Genomic DNA, 21758 nt, shown 5'->3' on the forward strand with positions numbered 1-21758 from the left:
CTTTTGATTTCGTTACGATATGGCGTAAAAATAGTTAATTTTACTAAATGCGAGAATTATAATATTAATTTAATATTTTCGCTATAACTTGAAAACTAAGTAGAATTTTTTGTAAAAATTAAAAAAATTTAAATTTTACATAGAAAACCCAGTACAAATGTTTTAATTATTCGCTTATTTTTTTTAACAAAAAAAAAAAAAAAAAAAAATCATCGGAAAAATTACAAAAAAATTTTATTCCATCATCAGTTTTTTACATGAGGAAAGGCTATTAAATTTTTTATTTTTAGTTCAGATTATGTCTGTATCTTTTTAAAAAGAAGGTTGTTATACTTCCTTAAATAAAAGTAAATATGTAAGATAAATTTGTTTATATTTTATGAAAAATTAAAAAAAAAAAAAATATTTAACTGCTCTAACAATTTTCGAAAAAAAAAAAATTTCAAAAATTTGTTGTTATTTAAGAAATCAAATAACTTACTTTATTTGGAGATAAAAACCATTTAAAAAAGTGTTGTCGTAATTTTAAATCAAATTTAATACATTTTCTTACATTTCTTATAAAATTTATTGATAAAATTAAATCAAAATTATTCTTTTATGAAGCTTATAAAAATCTTTTAGATTCTTAGCAACTTTTACCATAAGAGCGAGTATGCACGAGAATTTTGTTATATAATGGTGATGGGTGTATTTATAGACAGCAACTAGTTCAATGGTCTTGAAAGGCAGCTTGGGTTCGAATAGAAAGGAAATTAAAAAATTAAACGCATTTAATTAATTAAATTTGCAGAGAAAAACTAATTTTAGAGATTTTTAAAAAAGATTTTAACTATATACAGTTTAAAAAATCATTTTTTCAAAAACGGGACATGTAATTTTTTTGAAGTTTTGGTTAAACGTGTTGATTAATAAATTTTTCAGAAAAAAATATTAATACAAATTAAACGAAATCCTGAGCGGCTGAGCGACGCACGTCGCACAGTGGGGAACCTTGTATGGGAGAGTGGAAAAAACTCCGTAAAATCTAAACTACTGGACCGTTTTTGATGAAATTTTCAGGAATGATAGGAAATATGAAGATACATCAACACCAGTAATTTCCGCCCACTGCCCCGCCCACTAAAGTGCAAAATGGCTATTTAAGTTGAAAAAAAGTTGAAAACTAGTACTTTTGTATGAAATTTAACGAAGACAACGTGACTTGCAGTAACCAAAATATACTTTTCTGAAGGTTTTCGATGTTTTTAACTCGAATCCGAAGTCATAAAAAATTAATCAGCTCCTGTTTTTGAAATATTAACGTTAGAAAATGCAAAAAAAGTTTTTTTTTTACTATTTCGGACCTTATTCTTTTATATAAGTAAAATTGTCTGAACATATTTACTAACGGTTTATATAATAACTGATTTCCTTCTTTCAAGACCTGTTTAAATCTTTTCGATATCTTTTTTACTGCCTGAGATATCTTGAGTTGTTTGGCATGGTATATCTACTATATAAATTATAACGTCATTATCTCCTTTATGATATATGAAGCCGAACCCACTAACTACATTTTAAGATATCTCGGGAAATAAAAAAGATATCGAATATCTTAACCACTGAACCGATTTAAATGAAATTTTCAGGCAAGATTATTAAAAGCAAGGGGAAGCAACTCCAGAAATTACCTCCCACTGCCACGCCTACCAAAAAGAGAAAATAGGTTTGAATCCTAATTATGTTTTTTTTCATAAATCCAACTTTAAAAAAGGTAAACACAATAGTGTTGAAAATTGTTCAAATTTATTTTGAAATTTATTTGTAAATTTGTTGCTTGTTGGAATATCTGAAAAAAAAAAAAAATAAATAAATGGTATTCCCTTTTTTATTGAATTGAAATCTTTAAGTAGTGAATCTAATATTCGTACCCCAGAAAATTTTAAATAAATTGCACAAAACGTTTAAAACCGTCCATTTTTTTATGTATTTTTCGATATTTTTTTTTATATGTAGGTATTTTCAAACTAACGTTAGATTTGAATTCATCGGATAAAAATACATATTAAAACACATGATTTTTAAAAAAATCTTTCCATTTTTTATTACAATCTGCTTTTTTAGAAAATACGTTTTTTCACATTTGCTTAGCTTCAAATTGCTCTAAAAAGTTTATTAGGACGAACTAGGATGAGATTTTTTGTACCAAATGTTTCTGAGATTCAACACTATCATATGATATGAGTCCGCCCACAGAGGGAAACAGAGGAAGTAGTTAAAACAATCTTTGAACTCAAAATTCCGGAAAATTATAAGTATTCTTAAAATGAAAAATCGAAAAAAAATTGTTTCCGCTAAACTTGTAACTGATATTGTTAAACAGTTTATTTTTAATATATTTACAAAAAAAAAATTTTGAAAAGTCAAAATTTAACTGATTTTATACCATTTAAAAAATACTCATATTTACATCAGTTTTCATAATTTTTCAACTTTGAATACAAATTTCTAAATCTAGAAATTTTGTTTGAAAGAAATGCTTTCATATCCTGATTCTACAACATAATAACTGTAAGAAAAACATCCAACATTATAAAAAAATCCAGCTTTCACACCAATGAGTTTTTTCCACTTTTTTCCCACTGTGCGGCATGACGAAAACCACTTTTTTGATCTTCTCCATCATCGTAATGTTGATTTTGATTAAAACCTCGATTTTTTTTTTCTACACGAAACCAATACTTGCCCTATAGAGCAAGTAAAAATGTCGGGTGTCACTTCGCAAATGCAGACAATTACCGGCAACCCTACTCAAAAGCTAAAAAACACTAAAATCATTTGTTTTAAAGCCAATGTGTATAATATTTGATGGAGTTAAAGGCTATAAAATACATCATGTTTAGCTAAGACTCTCTTCTATCTAAAAAAATGTCGGGTGCCACCTCGCAAATGCAAACAAGTACTCGGCAAACCTACTCAAAAGCTAAAAAACACTTAAATCACTTGTTTTTAGGCCAAAGTGTATAATATTTTGATAGAGTTAAAAGCTATTTGGAATATTTTCAAAATATTTTTGGATTACAAAAAAAAAAAAAAAAAATCGAATCATTTTTTAAAATTGGTTTTTCAGAAAAATATTCTATTTTTCGAAACACTATTTTTTTTTTTTGAAGTTTTGTTTCCAAACATGAAATTTTTTCAATGGATAAAGAAAATGGCACTAACGTTCAAGAAATGAAATACTGTTTTTTTTCTAGGAAGTCAAACATGTTTTATTTATCTCAAAGAGAAATTCGAACATGAAATCCTAATCATTTATATATAATTCAAAAATGTTCCTTTATAAGAAGCATTTCAATGCTCTTAATAAATGATTCACATTACCTTCTATATATATAAAGCTTTAAACCTAAAAAGAAAATATAATTGACATTAAAAATTCCTACAAAAAATTGAGTATCTTCAAGCAACACAAAAACTAACTCGTAGGTTGATGACTTCTTGTTTTTTTTTTTTATTTTTCGTGTTTTATAGTTTTATTTTTAATAGAATAAGTTAAGACAAATTCCCAAGATAAAAAAAAAAATATGTTGTTCCCCACTGTCCCACTGTCCTTATTTGAACAAAGTTCTATCTACACTAACTTTTTCATTTCCTTTTTTTAAATGTATAGTGGTAGTGAAGATAACAGCCGGAAATTCTTTAAGTCACTTCTGACAAAACATAGTACTTGAATGCAATAAGTTTGTTGTTGTTTTGTGTGGTTTTTTTTTATTATTTTTGTGTGCTTAGTTTGTGTTAGTCACGTTTGTACAATATAAAAACCAGAATGACAATTTTAAATGAATGTAGCACTTATTCAAAAGAAATGAAACTGAGGTGTTTTATAAGTGTGTACACTTTGCTCAAATCCTTATTTTAAAAATAAATTTTAAAACGAGTGTCCACACGAAATATGTTCCTTCGTCGATTTGTCAATTTAAGAAACAAATTATTCTGAAAATTCTCATCCTTAAAAAAAAAAAAACATTTTATAATAAAACTTACTTACATACATTTGAATATTATTTGCATACATTTAAAGAATATTTCTTTTAATATTTTGAAAACTATTAAAGCGCAAAAAAAATTATTCTAGACCAGTTTCAACGAATAAAAACTAATAAAATAGTACGTATACGCCACAGTGACCGTATATTATTTTTATTTTTCCTGTTTTTTTTTTTAAGACAGCCAAATATTCGATGTTTTAGAGAGATGACCAACCAAAAACAAGTAAAACATGGAAATATTTTTTTGGTGCATTTCTATATTTTGCGAAAAAATTTCTGGAGATAAAAATTAAAAACAAAAAAAAAAAAAAATAGCTATGCCCTAAGTTCATCCCCTCTTTCTTATCGATTTTGTGTGAAATTCATTTACCAACCCAATACATAAAATTAATGTTTAAAAAAAGACTACGTAAGTCATTTACATTTACTCTTTACACTGAACTATATAAAGTGGTTTTCCGTGTTATAGGATTTTATTTTATTATTTTTGTTTTAATTTAAAAAAACAGAAACAAAAAAACTAAATCCTGCCTCATATACATGACTATTCACTCAATTTACTTTAATTTTTAATGAAATTTCTATAAAATATTCAAATAAATTTTCATTATTTCAGTGCTAGTACTAGCTTTCACTTGTGTAAATTTATATATGTTAGTTCGTGTTCCACAGAATTCATTTAATTTTCACATTTATCATGCTTCTCACACATTCAATCTGCACATATTATTGAAATTCTACAAACATGTACAAGAGCAGCAGACAACAATTTTCCATGCAGGTATTTCTTAATTAAAACTAATTACCTTTCGAACTTGGTCCGAACCTCGTAAAGCATATGGATGTAGACAACAACAGCAAGCAATAAAAAGTACACTTTCGTGTTGTAGAGATGCTTGATATCCTCAGGGCAACAACTGCTGGTTATGATCGTTATTCATGGAGTTAAATTTAAGAAATTAAAATGACACACAGAAAAAGACAATAAAGGACACAATTAAATTTGATGTTTTATTTAAACTAATTAAATTTGGAACTTATAATTTGGTTTAATTGTGTAGTATAAATTTAAAGTTTTGTACAAATTCACTAATTAAGAAAAAAAAAAGACGAAAAGAAAATATTAATAAATACATTTGATTCATGACGACACTTCATGAAGGAGCACGTCTCAACGACTTACAACTCTCAACTATTTTTGTGTGCGTGTTGCGTGTAATTAATTTGGAAGACTTCCTGTTCGCTGTACCAATGCACGAAATTAAAAAAAAAAGACTTTTTTAAATTTTTTCTTTTGCAATTAATTGTAGCTTTTGAACAGCGAACAGGAAGTGCACTTTTTAGAAATTGAAATAGAAAATGACTGAGAGGAGCTACAAAATTAATTTTTGCGCAACAAATTTTGTTTTGCAAAGCTACAATTTCTAGAAAAGAAAAAAATTAAAAAATTCAACTTTTTTGAAAATTTTGACCGTTACACATGAAATTGAGGTACGACAGTTATTTTTTTCTTCGTTATGAAATTGAGTCTTATTCTAGCGGAATATTGAATAACAAAAAAACTAAACGAGCTACAAAATCGAGGTTTTTGGATTTCGTCTTAGTCTAGGTTACTTCAAATTTGTGCAAAAAATTTTTTTGAATTTCGCATTTTTTTGGATTTTAGAAGGTCACTTTTGAGCTATGTTTTTAAAACCAAATCTTGAATATTTCAAAAACGGTTTGAGCTACAAAATTGGGGTTTGTATCAAAAATAATGTATTCAAAAGCTACAATTAATTGCAAAAGAAAAAATTTAAAAAAGGGATTTTTTAAAAAAGTCTCCACTGACTCGTCAAACCGGAAGTGCACTTCTGAAACTTTAAGTTGCAATAAAAATTGACTTGGTGAAGCTACAAAATTAATTTTTGCGCAACAAATTATCATTTAATTAGCTACAATTTTGGGCATCAAAAAAATATTAATTTTCCTACTTTCGTCCGCTCACTTCAGTCTTATTTTAGTGGAATTTTGAATAACAAAAAAACTGTTCAAGCTAAAAAAAAACCAAGTTAATGTATTTGAAAAGCATTTAAAAAGCTACAAATTTGGAGGTCAACTAAATTTATTAATTGCAATCATTTCAGATTTTGTCCGCTAACTTCAGACTTATTTTAGCGGAAAACTCAATAATTCAAAAACTATGCGAGCTACAAATTTTTGGTTTGCGCAACAAATTAGCATTTAATTAACTACAATTAATGAGATAATTTTTTTTTTGATTCCGCCACAAAGTGTCCGCCAAAGTAAGGGACGTCAATTAATGTTTAAAGTCATTGATATTGCTGATATAAACAGTGTAGTAAGCTATGAAATAGACCTCTGAAGTCAAAATACATTTTGGAAAAAGTCAAAAATTCCCGTACTAGTTCTGCAGAAATGTCAGTATCCTTATTTGTATATATATAATGTATGTATGTATATATGTATAACACCCCCCAGTTTATATTTTTTTTGTGAACATAAGAAATAATTCATTTTTAAGTCTCTACGATTTCAAGTAAATACACTATTGAAATACAAATACCTAAATCAAATAAAATAGAAAAAAAAAAAAATACCTACCTACTTTCAAGTTTGTTCGACAAACTTGCAAAGTTTTCTTAGAAATTGAAAAACTCTAAAGTTGATAACTGAATGAAATAAAAAATGTCAACTTTGACTGAAAATAAAAAAAAAAAAAAAAACAATTCTCCAAAGTTCAAATAAATGTTCTCAAGTTAAATACATATTTACTTTGGTTTACAACTTCGATTGAATAAAATCACTTTTATTGAATAATTTTAAATATGTTTTTTTTTTTTTTTTTAATACACTAGAAATATTCACTTTTAATCTTGGTTCCGCTAATGTTGATGAGGTATGATGAAAATTTTTCACCACAGAATATAAATCTGATGGAGATTTCATTTTCTATAATCGTAGGTACATATAACTTTTCTTAAGTTTCTTTTTTTTTATTTGCTATAAGTTAAAAAATTTATGAGACATTATGGCCTTAACCGTATTGTTAAAGTATACGAACATTTGATACCGATAATAAAACATGCATATTGTTTGTTTAAAGCTCATTGTAATAATATGTGTGGATTTCAAAAGCGTACGTTGCCTTTTTATTGTAACGTGTTGTCGACGTCTAGTCGTGGGTTTTATTTGTGCAATAAACAAAGGTGCGAATATAAACGTGTATGTGTAAACTTTTTACTGTCAGTTTGAATTTCTATAACAAAAGTAGTTCTTTGTTTTTGAGTATAATAATGGTATACCCTCATAGAAAATATTCGAGATTTGCTTTGCAATAGAAAACTAAATACACATAAGATAAATAAAGTACATATATGAATTTGAAAAGTAACCTAATTTCAAAAACCCCCGAATAAATTCTGCTATAACGCAATCATTGGCCCAAATACATATAGAAGAATGTTTGTATGAATGTATTTGTATGTACATAAGGTTCAGAATAACAATAAGAATGAACAATAGATTTTGAATGCAAAATCCAGAGAAATAATTTCTACAAAAGGCACACACAATAGTTCTGCCCTAAGGTCGTTCGTTACAGTGAGTGTGTGTGAAGTAAGTGTGTTCCTGTTCATGTCCATCTCTCTATACAATTCTACATGCGGATACGAGTGTTGTTGTCGTTTTTTTTTTCTTTTTCATTTTCCTTTGTCATTTCAAAATAGAACAGCTCTATGAAAAGTTCTATCTTTTTTTTTTTTTTTCTTCCAGTATCTGATTTCTGGTATGAGAATTTGGAGAAACAAATTTTTCTTGGTCAAGAGGGAATTTCACAAAACGTTGAAAAATCGACTTTTTCATTATAGAGATTTACCTTAACTAAGAAAAAAAAACTACGAAATTTTGTACCTATTCTTAAATCATAAAAAAACACAGGAGTTTCGCTGAATATTCTCAAGGGATGTATTAGGTCTGATTTCAATTTGGATTTACATAATAGAAAAAAGAAAGTATATAATTTTGAGTGAATCTGTGTCATGGTTTTTGGGATTTTTTCCTCTGGAGATTGGTTTAAAGGAGTAGATGCTTATAATAATAGCAAACCAAAAAATTAGGGGAAGAAAAGAAAAATTCAGTTATTTATGAATTATGCAGAAAATTGAAACACGATATTTTCATTATCTGAATTTTTTGAGAAAACTAAAAATGCAGTTTTGTTAGAATAGACTAGACACTAGACCATTACTCACACCAAATTTAATAGAGATCGTTTAGGTCGTTTTCAAGAAAATTGCAACTACTCGAAAATTTTGTTTGGGAGGTACACTTTCTAAAAGAGATATTTAAAAAACAAAACTTGGAAATTATGAAAAAGTCATCTGTACCAAATATCGAGAAAATCCGTTTAGCCGTTTATTCTGCAGCTTCTTGTACAGATACATATACCTACAATAAAAAAAAATAAACATTTATATCAAATAAAAATTTTTGCATTAAAAAACAAAATCTTTTTGTAACTGAAAAAAATTTGGATTGAAAAATTTTTTTTATTGCAACTAAACAGTATTTGCATTAAAAAAAATATTTTTTGCAAATAAAAAAATGGCATAAACAAAATGTTATTGCAACTGAAAAATATTTGCATTGAAAATAAAATTTTTATTGCAAAAAAAAAAAAAAATTCAAAATGTGTGCATTAAATACTTGTTTTTAAATATTCGTCGAACTTCCTGCAATTTTCACTATTTGGCCTCACATTAGATTCGATATTACAGTTGAAATTGCTAGTAGTCAAAACTGTAAGAAATTCGACGAATATTTATAAAAAAAAGAGGTTGTCTGTAAAGCCGGTTTACGGACGATGATTTTACGTGATAACGTCGTAAAAAACAGGTTGTGTGCTTATAAAATGAGTCAATTGAAGCGTTTATTTATTTCAAACAATCATTATTTAAAAGAAAAAGCTAAAAAAATACCTTTTTTCTTTTCTTATTATATTAATTTTTTTTTATTTTAAAAGCTTACAAAAAAGATTATACCTTTTAAAAGCCAAATATTAGTATTAAAATAATTTATTGAAAACAATCATTTTCCCAAAAAAAGCAAAGAAAACATGAATTTTTATCTTCTCACATCATTAATTCCATTTTTTCCCCTAACAACCTATAAAAAATTGTATACTATCTGAAAGCTTATTGTATTAGCTCAAAATATATATATCGATCAGGTCTATGAGACATCTACAAAAAGAGCTAGAATTTTTTGAACTCGATCAAATTTCATAAAAAAAAGCAAAAAAAAAAAATATATTATTATGTCCTCAGGCTATGGAATCAATTTTTTTGTTTGACAACCTATAAACAATTTTATACCATGTGAAACCTTATTATTTTACCTTTCAAATGACGTATCAATCTCATTTCAAAGATGCCTAGAAGAGAAGTTAGAATTTTTTAAAGTCAACCATGTCGAATTTCCAGACTGAGATTACGGTACTTCTCACACTGGTGGGTGGCTGTTCGAGGGGCAACAGATCTCCACTGGTGTTTTGAGGTTTTTCGCAAGTTTCTTGATTTAACATTGTGTAGCTTTTAGTTAGTCTACCGTTATGTGTAATATACCAAATGAAAGGTAATTGTATCAGGATGCTCATGAAAGTTTAATAAAATTTCTATCTGCTCTTGGTCAAAAGTTATAACCTGTTGAATTCTAAAATTTTATTTTACTGTTATCTCAAAATTGTGTTGACGAAAATGATTGAAACTTCGCACACATATAGTCGTGGTCATGGTCTATCATTATTTTGTTTACATTATTCCTGTATCTATTAAAGAAAAAAAGATAAAAATAAAAAACGATGAAAATCGGTTAAAAACGGTCAAAAAACGTGTTTTTTTTAAAACTTGTTTCTTCCGTTATTCAGTCAAAACTCACTAAACGATTCCAAGTTTTTGTACATGCATGCATAAGACCAAAACCTACATGTCCTATATGTTGTTTGATATTTTTTGAATGCTCCAAAAAAAATCAAAAATTACCCAAAAATATCCCTAAAAAACAAGGTGTTTTTCAAAAATTCATATTTCGAAACACACTCAAGTACCACAAAAGTCTAAAATACACCAAAATATTTGGTGTATTTTTTGCACTTTCGTGATATACATTTTGAATATAAAAAATACACCATTTTCTAGTATATAATAAACTCCGGTGGTTAAAAAAATATACCGATTTTGGTGTATAAATGGCGCTAGTGGTATATTAAATGATCTGGTTTTTGGTGAAAATTATCCCTTTGAAATTGAAAAAAACACAATAAATCTATGGATAAAATACACCATTTAAATTATTCTGATTTAAAATTTGAACCAAAGTTTATTTTTTACCTCAAACAGTTTGATGAATTCTAATTCACACCATTTCTTATGAAATAAATGAAAATGAACTTTTATTCACTTTCATAATATTGCCATAAAAAACTAATGGTTAAATATGAATTTGTTTGCCTAATTTAAAAACGAAACACATTCTGTCTACTAATTTAAGATACTACCCCCTCTAAAAATCAAGCGCCTCAAAAATGTCAGTGAATTAATGATTTTTTTGTTCGATTTTAAAAATCAGTTTTTTCAAAAATTATAATTTTGTTGTTGTTTTTACATTTTTTTAGAAGATTATTTTATAATATAATAAACCGAATCGAAAAAACCAAGAATGCGGGATAATTTGGTCAATAAATATACTATTATAGTAAAATAATTAATCGCTGTCTTCTATTTTTAAATGGCGTCCATTGAAAAATATGGCGTCTCCCACATATGCATTTTGGTGAATTTTATGTCCACAGGGTGTGCTTCCTACACCAAACAGAGTGTACAAAATAAACCGTTTTGGTTGATTTCAGAATCAAATAATTTTATGCACCATTAATGGTATATTATAAAAACAACTGAATATCGGTGTATTTTTTGCACGGAATCTTAAAAAAATGTTGAAAATTTGTACAGAAAAGACAGTGGTATAATTTTTATACCACTAATTTTAAGAAATACACCATATTTTTTCAATTTTCTCAATTTTACACCAAAATTAATGAATTTACACCAATTTATACACAAGTGTGCTACTTGAGCAGAGTGTTGGAAAAAAATCGGTATCAGACACCTAATTTTGTTTCCCTCATCTTTCACCTGGCATCTTTAGAATTGTCAAAAAAAAATTTCCTTTACCCAAAATCATCATTTCGTCATAGCCCCAACACGTGCACAACGTTCAAACAAAACGTTATAGCTTAGTTTCAAAATTTTTTTATTCTTAAATGCAGTTATTCTTAAATTATACCCATCTATCTATAACAAAAAAATCAGTTCTCTACAACTTCGCGTTTAGATTTTAGCTTAAATTTCATTTTTCCGTTTTACCCCTGTTTACCCTATTAAATAACGGAATTTTTAAAAATCCTTCATTTGGATTAAGCTTTAGGTTATAATCTTTCAAATAAGCTATGGAAGATTTTTGTATCTCTAATAGTTTATTTTTAATTGAAATTTTTTGCCGCACTGCGAAAGTGTGCGAGTGTAACGTTAGAAAATGGCGTCAATTTTTTGTGGTGGCTGCCATGGTTCATCGATTTGTAAGACGTTTTCACGTCAAAAAATATTTAATGCACACATTTTGCAATGAATTCAATGTAGAAAATTTTTTATTTGCAAATATTTTTCACACGGAGAAAAAAGTGTCACCTTAAAATAAGATGATGCGCACATTTAAATTCACCACCTTAAAATTAGGTGACATCCTCTTAAAATAAGGTGATTCCACTTAAACTCAGTTAAATTTAATGTGAACTTCATCTTATTTTTATGTTAATGTTCATCTTAAAAAAACCGACCAAAAATTTTAAAATTATAGTCACACTTTAGCTTTAGTTGCAGTTTATCATACTCGTTTCCAACAGTGAGATAGCACAGTGGTAAGACACAGGTCTAGTACCCCAACAGTTGTAGGTTCGACTCCCGGTGACTGCCAGTTTTTTTTTAATTTGCGCATTCAAGAAATTAATGTGACTTGTCACAAAGTCATCTTATTAAAAAACATGCAGAAATCCTCTTAAATCAAGGTGCGATCCGCTTAATTCTATGTGGTCTGGTTTCTCCGTGCAGTTGCAATAAATTTTTACTTGCGATATAGGTACTATATATCAAGTACAAAAAAAAAAGTTGAGATAACATTTTTCCATGACATTACGATGGTAGACAATGCCAAAAAAGTGGGTCCCGGAAGTCCGTCTGTCTGTCTGTCAGTCTGTCTGTCTGTCTGTATAAGGAGCTACAGCCTAAACGGATGGACCGATCAATGTCAAACTTGGTATGTAGCGTTATTTGGCGACTCTCCAGAGGGGTTTTTGGAATTAATTTTTTTGGACCAAAAATAACGGTACTTGTCATATACCGATTTAAGTAAAATTGAAATATCTCGAAAACGGCTCTAACGATTTCGTTTAAAAAATTCAAATATTAGTTTTTAGCTAAGGTCTATCTTCCAATGAAAAAAATTTTTTTTGAAAATCATTATTAACGGTACCTGCCATAGAACCGTTTTTTTTCAAATCCGATTATCTTCGAAACTGCTTATTCGATTTCAACGAAACTTTTTGTGAAGAAGCATTTATATAACTTAAATATAAACCTAAAATAAAATTTCCAAAAAAATAACTTTTGGATTTTTAAAAAAATTTGAAAATTTTTTTTTTGAAAAATCAAATTTTCGAAAACAGAACATTGAATTTTTTTGAAATTTTGTTTTAAGATGTTGATTAGTGATTTCTATAAAATGGCTTACCAATTTTATTTTAAAACTTTTTTTCCAAAAAATTATTTATAAAAAATTAGTTTTTTTTAAAAACGGCTCTAACGATTTTGAAAATTTTTTTCTAAAAATGCATGTTAATATATTAATCAAAACTGCATACTTTTTTTGGAGGGCAATTTAATTTCAGATTTTTTTTTTTTTTTTTAAACGAATTTTTTTTTTTCAAATTTCTATATAAAAAGTCTTAAAAATTTAAGCAACTTTAACTCTAAAAGCAAGTTCGTGCGACCCAGTCGTACATTTTATTTTTAATGCAATTTTGGTTTAGTTGCAATAAATATTTTTTTTTAATTCTAATTTTTTTTCAGTTGCAATAAATATTTTTTTTAAATTTCAAATGCATTTTTTTTTTCAATTGATATTTTTACTTTTTTTAACTTGTCCATCATCGTAATGTTTGCTAAAAACGGATTAAAACGGATTGTTTTGAAAAGAAACCAATACTTTCCCTATGAAAATTGGGTAAAAATTGTTTGTAAAAGAAAATAGGGCAATTTTGGACCAAGAACGAAGTCCAATCAGGCTGATCCAATTGAGCGCCAGAAATTGTTGTAAGCCGACAATTTGCTAACATACGCTTCATTAACAACCAGCCTGCTTACAACTTCAGACTTTTCGATTACAATCCGGATCAATAGAACCAAGTAAACCCTTGTTAACTTCAAGCCAAAAGACGCCACACTCCTTCGTGAGGCCAAAGTCAATGCGGTCAGAAAGAGCACAGAAAACCACTTAAAGGCAGAGTTAGATGAGTGAGTTCGTTTTTGAATATAACTTTGACATTAAAAAACGGATTTCCCTGGTACCTCTTTGGTCCTCTGTGCACCATTTTCCCCTACAAACAATTAAATTAATTTAAAAGACTTTACAACATTTCCAATTTGTTTTTACATACACCGCACTTAAACGATGGGGCTTCAATGTTTAAAACTTTTTAATCCTTTAACATTCTTGCCACAAATGCTGGCAGGACATTTTCAAACACTATTGTTTTTATTGTTTCTACAAATATACACATAACACAAACTACAATTAGGACAAATTGTATCCTTAAGGCATTTCAAAAAGGATACCTCTGGGTCTGGGTACACTAGGGCGTATGTGCAACATTTTTTGTTTTTGTTTTATGCTTGTTTATTTCTTAAAACAGTTTTGTATCTATGAATTTTTGTATATTTAAAAAAAAAATACTATTTGAGAAATGGATTTGAAAATTACCTTGGAATTTCCATTCCCAAAGCATAAAAAGAAAAGTGTGACCGAAAGGATAAACTGTCTGTCAATTTGTAGACTAGGCAGGTTGGTAATTATTTGAGTATGCAATCGAGAATACAACATGTGCATTTGTAGATTGTATTCTCTTTTGGCCTGATTTTAGACAACAAAACAAAAATAAATATTTATTTTGTAGAAATTGAAGAATTAGAGCGAAAAAACTTGGTTTGTCATTTTCTTAATAAAAAAAGCATTAAATTATTCACAGAATAGAAATGTGTTTTTGTATTTCGCCTGAAATACCTATAAAGAATTTTTTGAGTGGTTTGCATTTTATCAGGTAAACATTAAATTATTCTAAATAAACTTAGTTTAAGACCATATTCAAAAATAGATTGCTTTATTATTATAAAATTATTTTCCAACTAAAAACAATGAAGATAGAAAATACCTGCAGCTTGAATATTTATAAGAATAAATTTCAATTATGTATAAGTTTCATTAAAAGTTTCTCTCAAACCTTTACTTTTAATAACTGTCCATAGTAAAATGGCATCCTTAAGAAAAATTACAAAAATATTATCATTAAGATATATTTTAAATTAGTTAAAATAGTTTTTAAAAGCTAAGATAAACCTTCCGGCACATGCTTTTCTTTCATCTTCGTACACCAACATTCATACACATGAAGGTACTCGGTATATCTATTCTCTGAAGAGTTTACTTAATTAACTATTTAAAATACATTCTTGTGTATAAAAGTATCTTTATGTATAGAACCCTTGGAGGGTTATACAATAACAATTTTATATCATATAATGGAATTCTGATGGAAGAAAGAAAAACTTTTTAAAAGCATCTTACACGGTTCAGTACTACTTTCGAGAATTTCAAAGAAAAAAAAAAATTATTAAACATTTTTTCATTTTATTTTTGTTCTTTCTTCATCTTATAGATTGGCACGTGTCTCAAGAATTTTCTTTTTTTTTACATTAAGTACGATTAGGTCAGTGGGGGATTCTTACTTTGACAGTAGTTGCTACTTATATTAAACAAAATATGAGAAAAAAACGTGACTATAATTGAATATGTATCGGCATTGTGTATTTTGTCCTATTTGAAATATTAAAATTAAAAATATAAATGGTAGAAATGCCTAGGTTTTAGTTATAAGAAGTCATGGAGACCTACAATTTTTTTTTTTTAAATGGAATGAACTTTTCGTGATAGAAATACTGTAAAAAATTAATTCCCTTGCATTAAAAGTAAAGCAAAATGGTTTTAGATTCCACGGAAAAATGGAGTATTTTTTTTTTTTTCTAAGTGACTGTAAATATTTCCGTGTGTTTAGAAATTTTTTATTAGATTTTAATTTAGTAAAAAAATGTACCAATGTAAACTTGCTTGATTTTTTTTTCTAATACTAAGTGCTGAGTTAGAATACGAAGCCAAAATTTCAATGGCACGTCACGTTATTGAAATATTTCAATATTAACACGTCAAAAACGCGTTTTTTGGGTACATTAGACGTCAAATCACAAAACCTTTAATCTTTTTTTTTGCAAAACTTTTTATGCAATCTAAAAACGACAAATTAAAACTTTCTAAGGCTATTTATTGTTTTTCAATATTATTTTTTTTTTTTCAAGGATATTGAAAAAAAGAAATTTATGATCATATCTCAAAATCTTGTTTTTTTTTTTCAAAGTAATGAATGGTTTTTTTAACCAAATTCCAGTTTGCGTCTGATTTGGACTTAAAAAAAGCAACATATTACGGGAAAATGTATACACTGAGAGAAAAACCACCATAAAACAACGTAAAATCAATTAAAACCACATTGATTTAATCATTATTCGGAATGATTTTGCGTCGAAGATGAACATTTTAAAATCAACGTGGAAAAAAGGTTGATTTTATTGATGTTTTCGTCACATAAATCTAAGTAGTTCATCTTTGAAACAAATACGTTTCAACTTCAATTTATTTTTTCCCTCAGTGTATTTTCCCGTAATGTTTTCTTTCAAAAACAACTTGATTGAAAATTTGTTTTTGAGACTTTATAGCGAATATAGTAATGAGTATAGCTCAGAAACAAGACGTGATAGAATTAATCTGTAAACAGTTTTGAATTCAGCTCAATTTAGTCAAATCACCCTAAATAGGTCTTGCCCCCGAATTTTTTTTTTTTTTGTTTTTTCCCACCACTGTTACTATTCAGCCGAACTGAGCAGCACGCAGCAAGCGGTCGTATTTCTTCTCCAAACGGCTGTGCTTTGGGGGTCAAAAAATTAAAAAATGAATTTCCATTTTTAATCGGGTTAAGGCCCCAACCCATAGAATCCGTTGCGTCAATCAATCCGTTGAAGTTGAAGGATGGGACAGAAAGGGGTGACCCATAGAATACGTTGCATGACGGATTGCTTTTTGACATTTCACTTCAAATTCCAAGGTGTGTTCGATTTTTTGCCGCTGAATGTGCACTTATAAAGTTCTGATGTAAAAAATGGTTTCTTTTATCGTTGTTTTTTTTTTTTATTAATAAAATAAAATGCGTGACTAGATTTCATGCAGGTACTTGCTTTTCAGTTAAAAACAATTTTGTTTAACAGATTATCACTTGTAGGTATGACTTTGGCATTGTAAAATTGAACTCTGATGCAACAGAATTAAGATATTTAATTGGTATGATATTATAAGATATATATCATTAAATAATACATATTTTTTAATTTCTTCACAAATGAACAAATGAACAATGAACAATGAACAAAGCTCACAATTCATAAAATCGGAGAAGAAAAGAACAAAGTTCTTAGTTTTGAAATTCCCCGGTGTGCACTCAGAAACAGAAAATCGAACTGATCTTTTGTTGACAACCAATGTCAAAGGAAAGTTGGGCTACTTCTTCCTTCAAATCCGTCGGCCTCCGTCCGATCCGTCGCTTATGGGTCGCTTCCCTTAAGAACGTGTGTATTTTATCGAGCTGTCAGTTGAAAACTTCGACGCAACGGACGCAACTGATTCTATGGGTTTGGGCCCGTTACCCTCAAACCGTGACACGGTGCCACTCATTGCTTTTTGGCGTCAAAAATAGTTTCCATGGTCATTCATTGGCGAAAATTGATGAAATTTAGTACATTGAAGGATATTAGTATAATACTGGAAATGTGTGAAAAAAAAAAATAAAATCTGACATATTATGAGACAAATTGGAAAAATAAAGATGTATTTGGGAACTTTCTATTCAATTAGCTAAGTTTCCATTATTTGCTGTTTTTATAAGGAACGTTTTATTTAACTACTTATTTGCGCCTTTAAAGCCACCAATTTGACCTAAATATTCGTCAGCCTTTTCGAATTCTCTATAGTTATATCATTTAGTGTACTTAGTTTCACATCTTTTCATCAAAAAATGGTCATGCTTTGCATGCATGATATTTGACTCTAAAAAGCAAAAATTTGTACACTTTGTGCTTTTCAAAAAATTAGTAATTACTTTTTAGTAGCACAGCTGCCGTTAAAAGACCAATTTCTTAAAATAAATATTTTTGAAACAATAGCCTGCACAAAAATATATTTTGAGGTTATTTGAAAAAAAAAAAAAAAAATACTTCTAAACGGAATTTCAGTAAAGTCCGAAAAACAGCTAATTTTGACTTTTTAATATTTATAAGTACAGATCTTGAGAGAAGCACAAAGTCTACAAATTGTGCATAAGCCACTTTTCGATAGCTCTCATATCTTAAGAGTAATATGAGGGAAACCATTACCAATTTTCGACATTTTGATGATATTGGCGTATTACTTGAAAAATTATTTTTTTTTTCCAAACCCGTCTTTTGGAATAAAAGAAAATGCTTAACTTTTTTATATCCAGCCCATTTCTTTGTACGAAATATTTATAACACTTAAATTTTGAACAAAAAAAAATCGAAACCAAAAAATTTGGTATGGATTTTTCAATAGCCTGTGTCGTTGAAAAAATTGATGAAAAACTTTTGTAAAAAGCATTCCTTTTTGAGTTATACACAAAAAATAACACAAAAAATAACATATTTTTCTCAGGCTTTCTTTCTTGAGCCTAATCCTGGTTTTAGATTTCATGGCTACCACAAAAAATCTTGTTGCACATCTTCAGATTTGTGTTAAGAACCCCAAAGTACTTTGAATACCAAAATTACAATAACACAAAATTCCATCAACTTTTTTGAGATATCCAGAATAACAAAAACCTTTTTTTTTGCTGTATTTGATATTAAATTAGGATAGCAAGGAATTTTTTTTCAAAATCGCTAATGGTTCAAAAAACATTTTAATTTTTTTTTAACCCTCTGTAGTCACACCTCTTTTTTGTGACGTGATAGGCACACGGGTGCGAATTTGGTTTATACTTTTTTCATATCGCTAGAACTTTTTTCGGTCTCAATATTTTATAGAAAATAATATATGAAATTGATGTAGAATTTTCCGAAAAATTCGAATATTGTATTCACAATTTCAAAAAAATATATTTTCACCCTTATAAAGAGATTTTTTTGTGACCACTTTTTTGAAAAATCGTATTTTTTTTTTTTTTTTATTTTTGTATTGCCAAATTCGCACCCGTGTGCCGACACTCGAAAGAGGGTTTTAATATACATAGAATTGAAACGAATATCCGAATATTTCACATACCTTACCTTTATCAATTTTTTTTTTTTTGTCATTTTCAATAATTCTCATTCCCTTTTATTTTCATTTTGCAGAATGGCTGGCGGTGGTGATCCAAAATGGCAAAAAGATGCAGCCGATCAGAATTTCGATTACATGTTCAAATTGCTGATAATTGGCAATTCAAGTGTGGGCAAAACAAGCTTCCTGTTTCGTTATGCAGATGACTCATTCACATCGGCCTTTGTATCAACAGTTGGAATCGATTTTAAAGTGAAAACAGTATTTCGTCATGATAAACGAGTTAAATTACAAATATGGGTAAGTTTCAATAACCCTCTAGGACCTACACACTACACAAAAATCACCTCCACTTTCAACCTCATATAGAAAGTATTAATTAAAATAACTCTACTGCGATTTGTATCAGTAAAAAGGGTGGGTGGGTGCACTAGTGCAGGAAATTGTGCCATCAAAAGGTCATTTTGTACTTTATCTGGCTGCCCTCAATTGAACACAAGTGCGAAAATCAACAAGTCTTTAACCACAAAATAAAAAAAACAACCCTCCAAGTAATAGAAAAAAATAACATAAACTAGGTAGGGGGGTATCTAGTTATGACATATTGTTAAATTCTTGGAGGGTGTGTGTGTGTGTATTATATGTGTAATGTGTAAATAAATAACATTACTAAAGGAAGCCATAGCAAACGTGTAAACAAACCTAATTACCATGTGTTTTTGTTTACATCCCCATAACCCGGCGCATAGACGGCGACCAAACCCGGTCGGCGGCGGTGGCAGTGTGGTGGAACGCGTTAATATGATGGTTAACTGGATGGGGTTTTTTGGTCTTATCAACACGATACCATAAGTTGAGTGTTGTTGTTTTGGCCATCATAATTTATTTCTTATACAAAGTTAATTGTTTTTCCGAGGATAATTTGTTGGCATTTTAATTAATTTCTGAATTTAATTAAGTGTTGGCCGTGGGTGTATTATGTATGTATGTGTATGAAGTTTGCATAGTCTTATATTTATTTATAAAGTTAGAGGAAAATAATAATTTCTCTACAAACATTTTTGTTTTGAAGATGGTTTTATATTGTAACCATGCGATGTTTGCCCTAAGGACTTATATCAACAACAACTTTGAAAAGAGTAACGAGTAAGTTGGAAAGTAAGAAAAAATCTCTTGAATCATGATAAAATAAAATGCACGACTGGGTCGCACGTACTTGCTCTTGTAGTTCACAGTATCTTTATCTTAAATATCTATTGGAAATTTAAGATTTTGTAGAAAAAAACATCAAAAAAAAAAAAAATCAAAAGTTTAAAAATTAAATTAAAATTTTTTTTTTTTTCAAAAATGTTTTTAAAAATATTTTTTTTTAACATTTTATACCTAATGATCTCTGTAAATTTTAAATAAAATAACTAATGCTTTGATAAAATATATGAACTTAAAAATATGTCAATTTTCGAAAAACGGCAACGCCATATTTCTATTCTCCGCATTTTTTGAGAAAAACTAAAAACGCAGTTTTGTTGGAATCAATAAGAGTATTCCGCACACCAAATTTGATCAAAATCGTTAGAGCCGTTTTCGAGAAATTTGCAATATACCTCGAAAACGTTATATGGGAGGTATGCGTTAAAATGGAGATATTAAAAAAATAAAAAAAAACGGGTCTAGGGAATTACGTAAAAATCATCTGTACCAAGTTTCAAGCAAATCCATCCATCCGTTTAGGCCCTAGCTCGATGTACAGATGGACGCACAGACGCACAGACGCACACACGCACAGATGCACAGACGCACAGACCGACGGACGGCATGACGAAAACCACTTTTTTGATCTTCTCCATCATCGTAATGTTGGTTTTGATTGAAACCTCGATTTTTTTTTTTACACGAAACCAATACTTGCCCTATAGAGCAAGTAAAAAAAGGAAAAATAATTCTGGGAGTACAGTTAAAAAAAAAAGAAAATCCTTGAAGAGTCTAATCCAGTTTATTCAAAATCTGGTTTTAAACAGAGTGAAAAATCTTACTCTATCGAATATGTTTTTCTGTAAGCAAAATAAAATGTTAAAAATTTTTTGTTTACAACGAATTTTTCTTAGCACTAAATTTTGCACTAAATTGGACATTGAACGGTGCAGTCTGCCTTTTATTTATTTATTTATTTTATTTCGTTAAATACTAACGGTACAGATTATATAGATTTAAGATTAACATTTAACATTAAAAATTAAATTTAGCAGAGTTAGTTTTGTCATCGAGATTGTCAGAAAAGTGATTTCACCAAATTCTCATCATCGCTTGTGACTCTACTACTATGCTTTCTTGTTCATCTTTTGCAGGCCTCAGTTTAAGGTTCATAACATAAGGATGTTCTTTTTATCTTTTGGTTTAGTCTAGAAAAATCTCATGTCCGCAAGTCGCGATTTTCAAGGTCAAAGCGCGAAATGGAGATTTTCAAAATTAACTCTCTGTCGGCACAAGGGTGCGAATTTGGCAGGACAAAAATAAAAAAATTACGATTTATCAAAAAAGTGGTCACAAAAAAGTCTCTTTATAAGGGTGAAAATATTTCTTTTCGGAATTGTGAATACAATATTCGAATTCCTCGGAATATTCTACATCAATTTGATTCTTGATTCTCTATAAAATATTGTGAAGGAAAAAAGTTCTAGCGACATGAAAAAGTATAAACCAAATTCGCACCCGTGTGCCTATCACGTCACAAAAAAGAGGTGTGCCTACAGAGGGTTAACAAAAATAGACGATGGTATTACATACACTTATGATACATGACTTCAAGGTATTTTTTAATGCTGATTCCTAAAAATCTAAAATCAATTCAATCTGACGTCTCTGAAAAATGTTTTACCTGTTTTTCATCTGTCAACCCATATTATTATAACATTTGCAAACTTACTACCGAAAAACCCTTAAAAGTTATAATAGAGGGACCAA

At 28.6% G+C, this 21758-nt stretch overlaps 1 protein-coding gene across 3 annotated transcripts in view; it reads left to right on the forward strand.

The window, feature by feature from the left end:
• The window catches only part of LOC129921097 (ras-related protein Rab-3), a 43259-nt gene that overhangs the window by 15459 nt on the left and 6042 nt on the right, over window positions 1-21758 (forward strand). For all 3 annotated transcript variants that reach the window (XM_056002767.1, XM_056002769.1, XM_056002768.1), the window contains one exon: window positions 18872-19097. In XM_056002767.1, the coding sequence (XP_055858742.1) occupies window positions 18873-19097 (225 nt within the window). In that variant the 5' untranslated portion in view covers window position 18872. The remainder of the gene's footprint in view (window positions 1-18871; window positions 19098-21758) is intronic.

Source organism: Episyrphus balteatus, chromosome 1 (assembly GCF_945859705.1).
Source record: "Episyrphus balteatus chromosome 1, idEpiBalt1.1, whole genome shotgun sequence".
NCBI lineage: Eukaryota > Metazoa > Arthropoda > Insecta > Diptera > Syrphidae > Episyrphus > Episyrphus balteatus.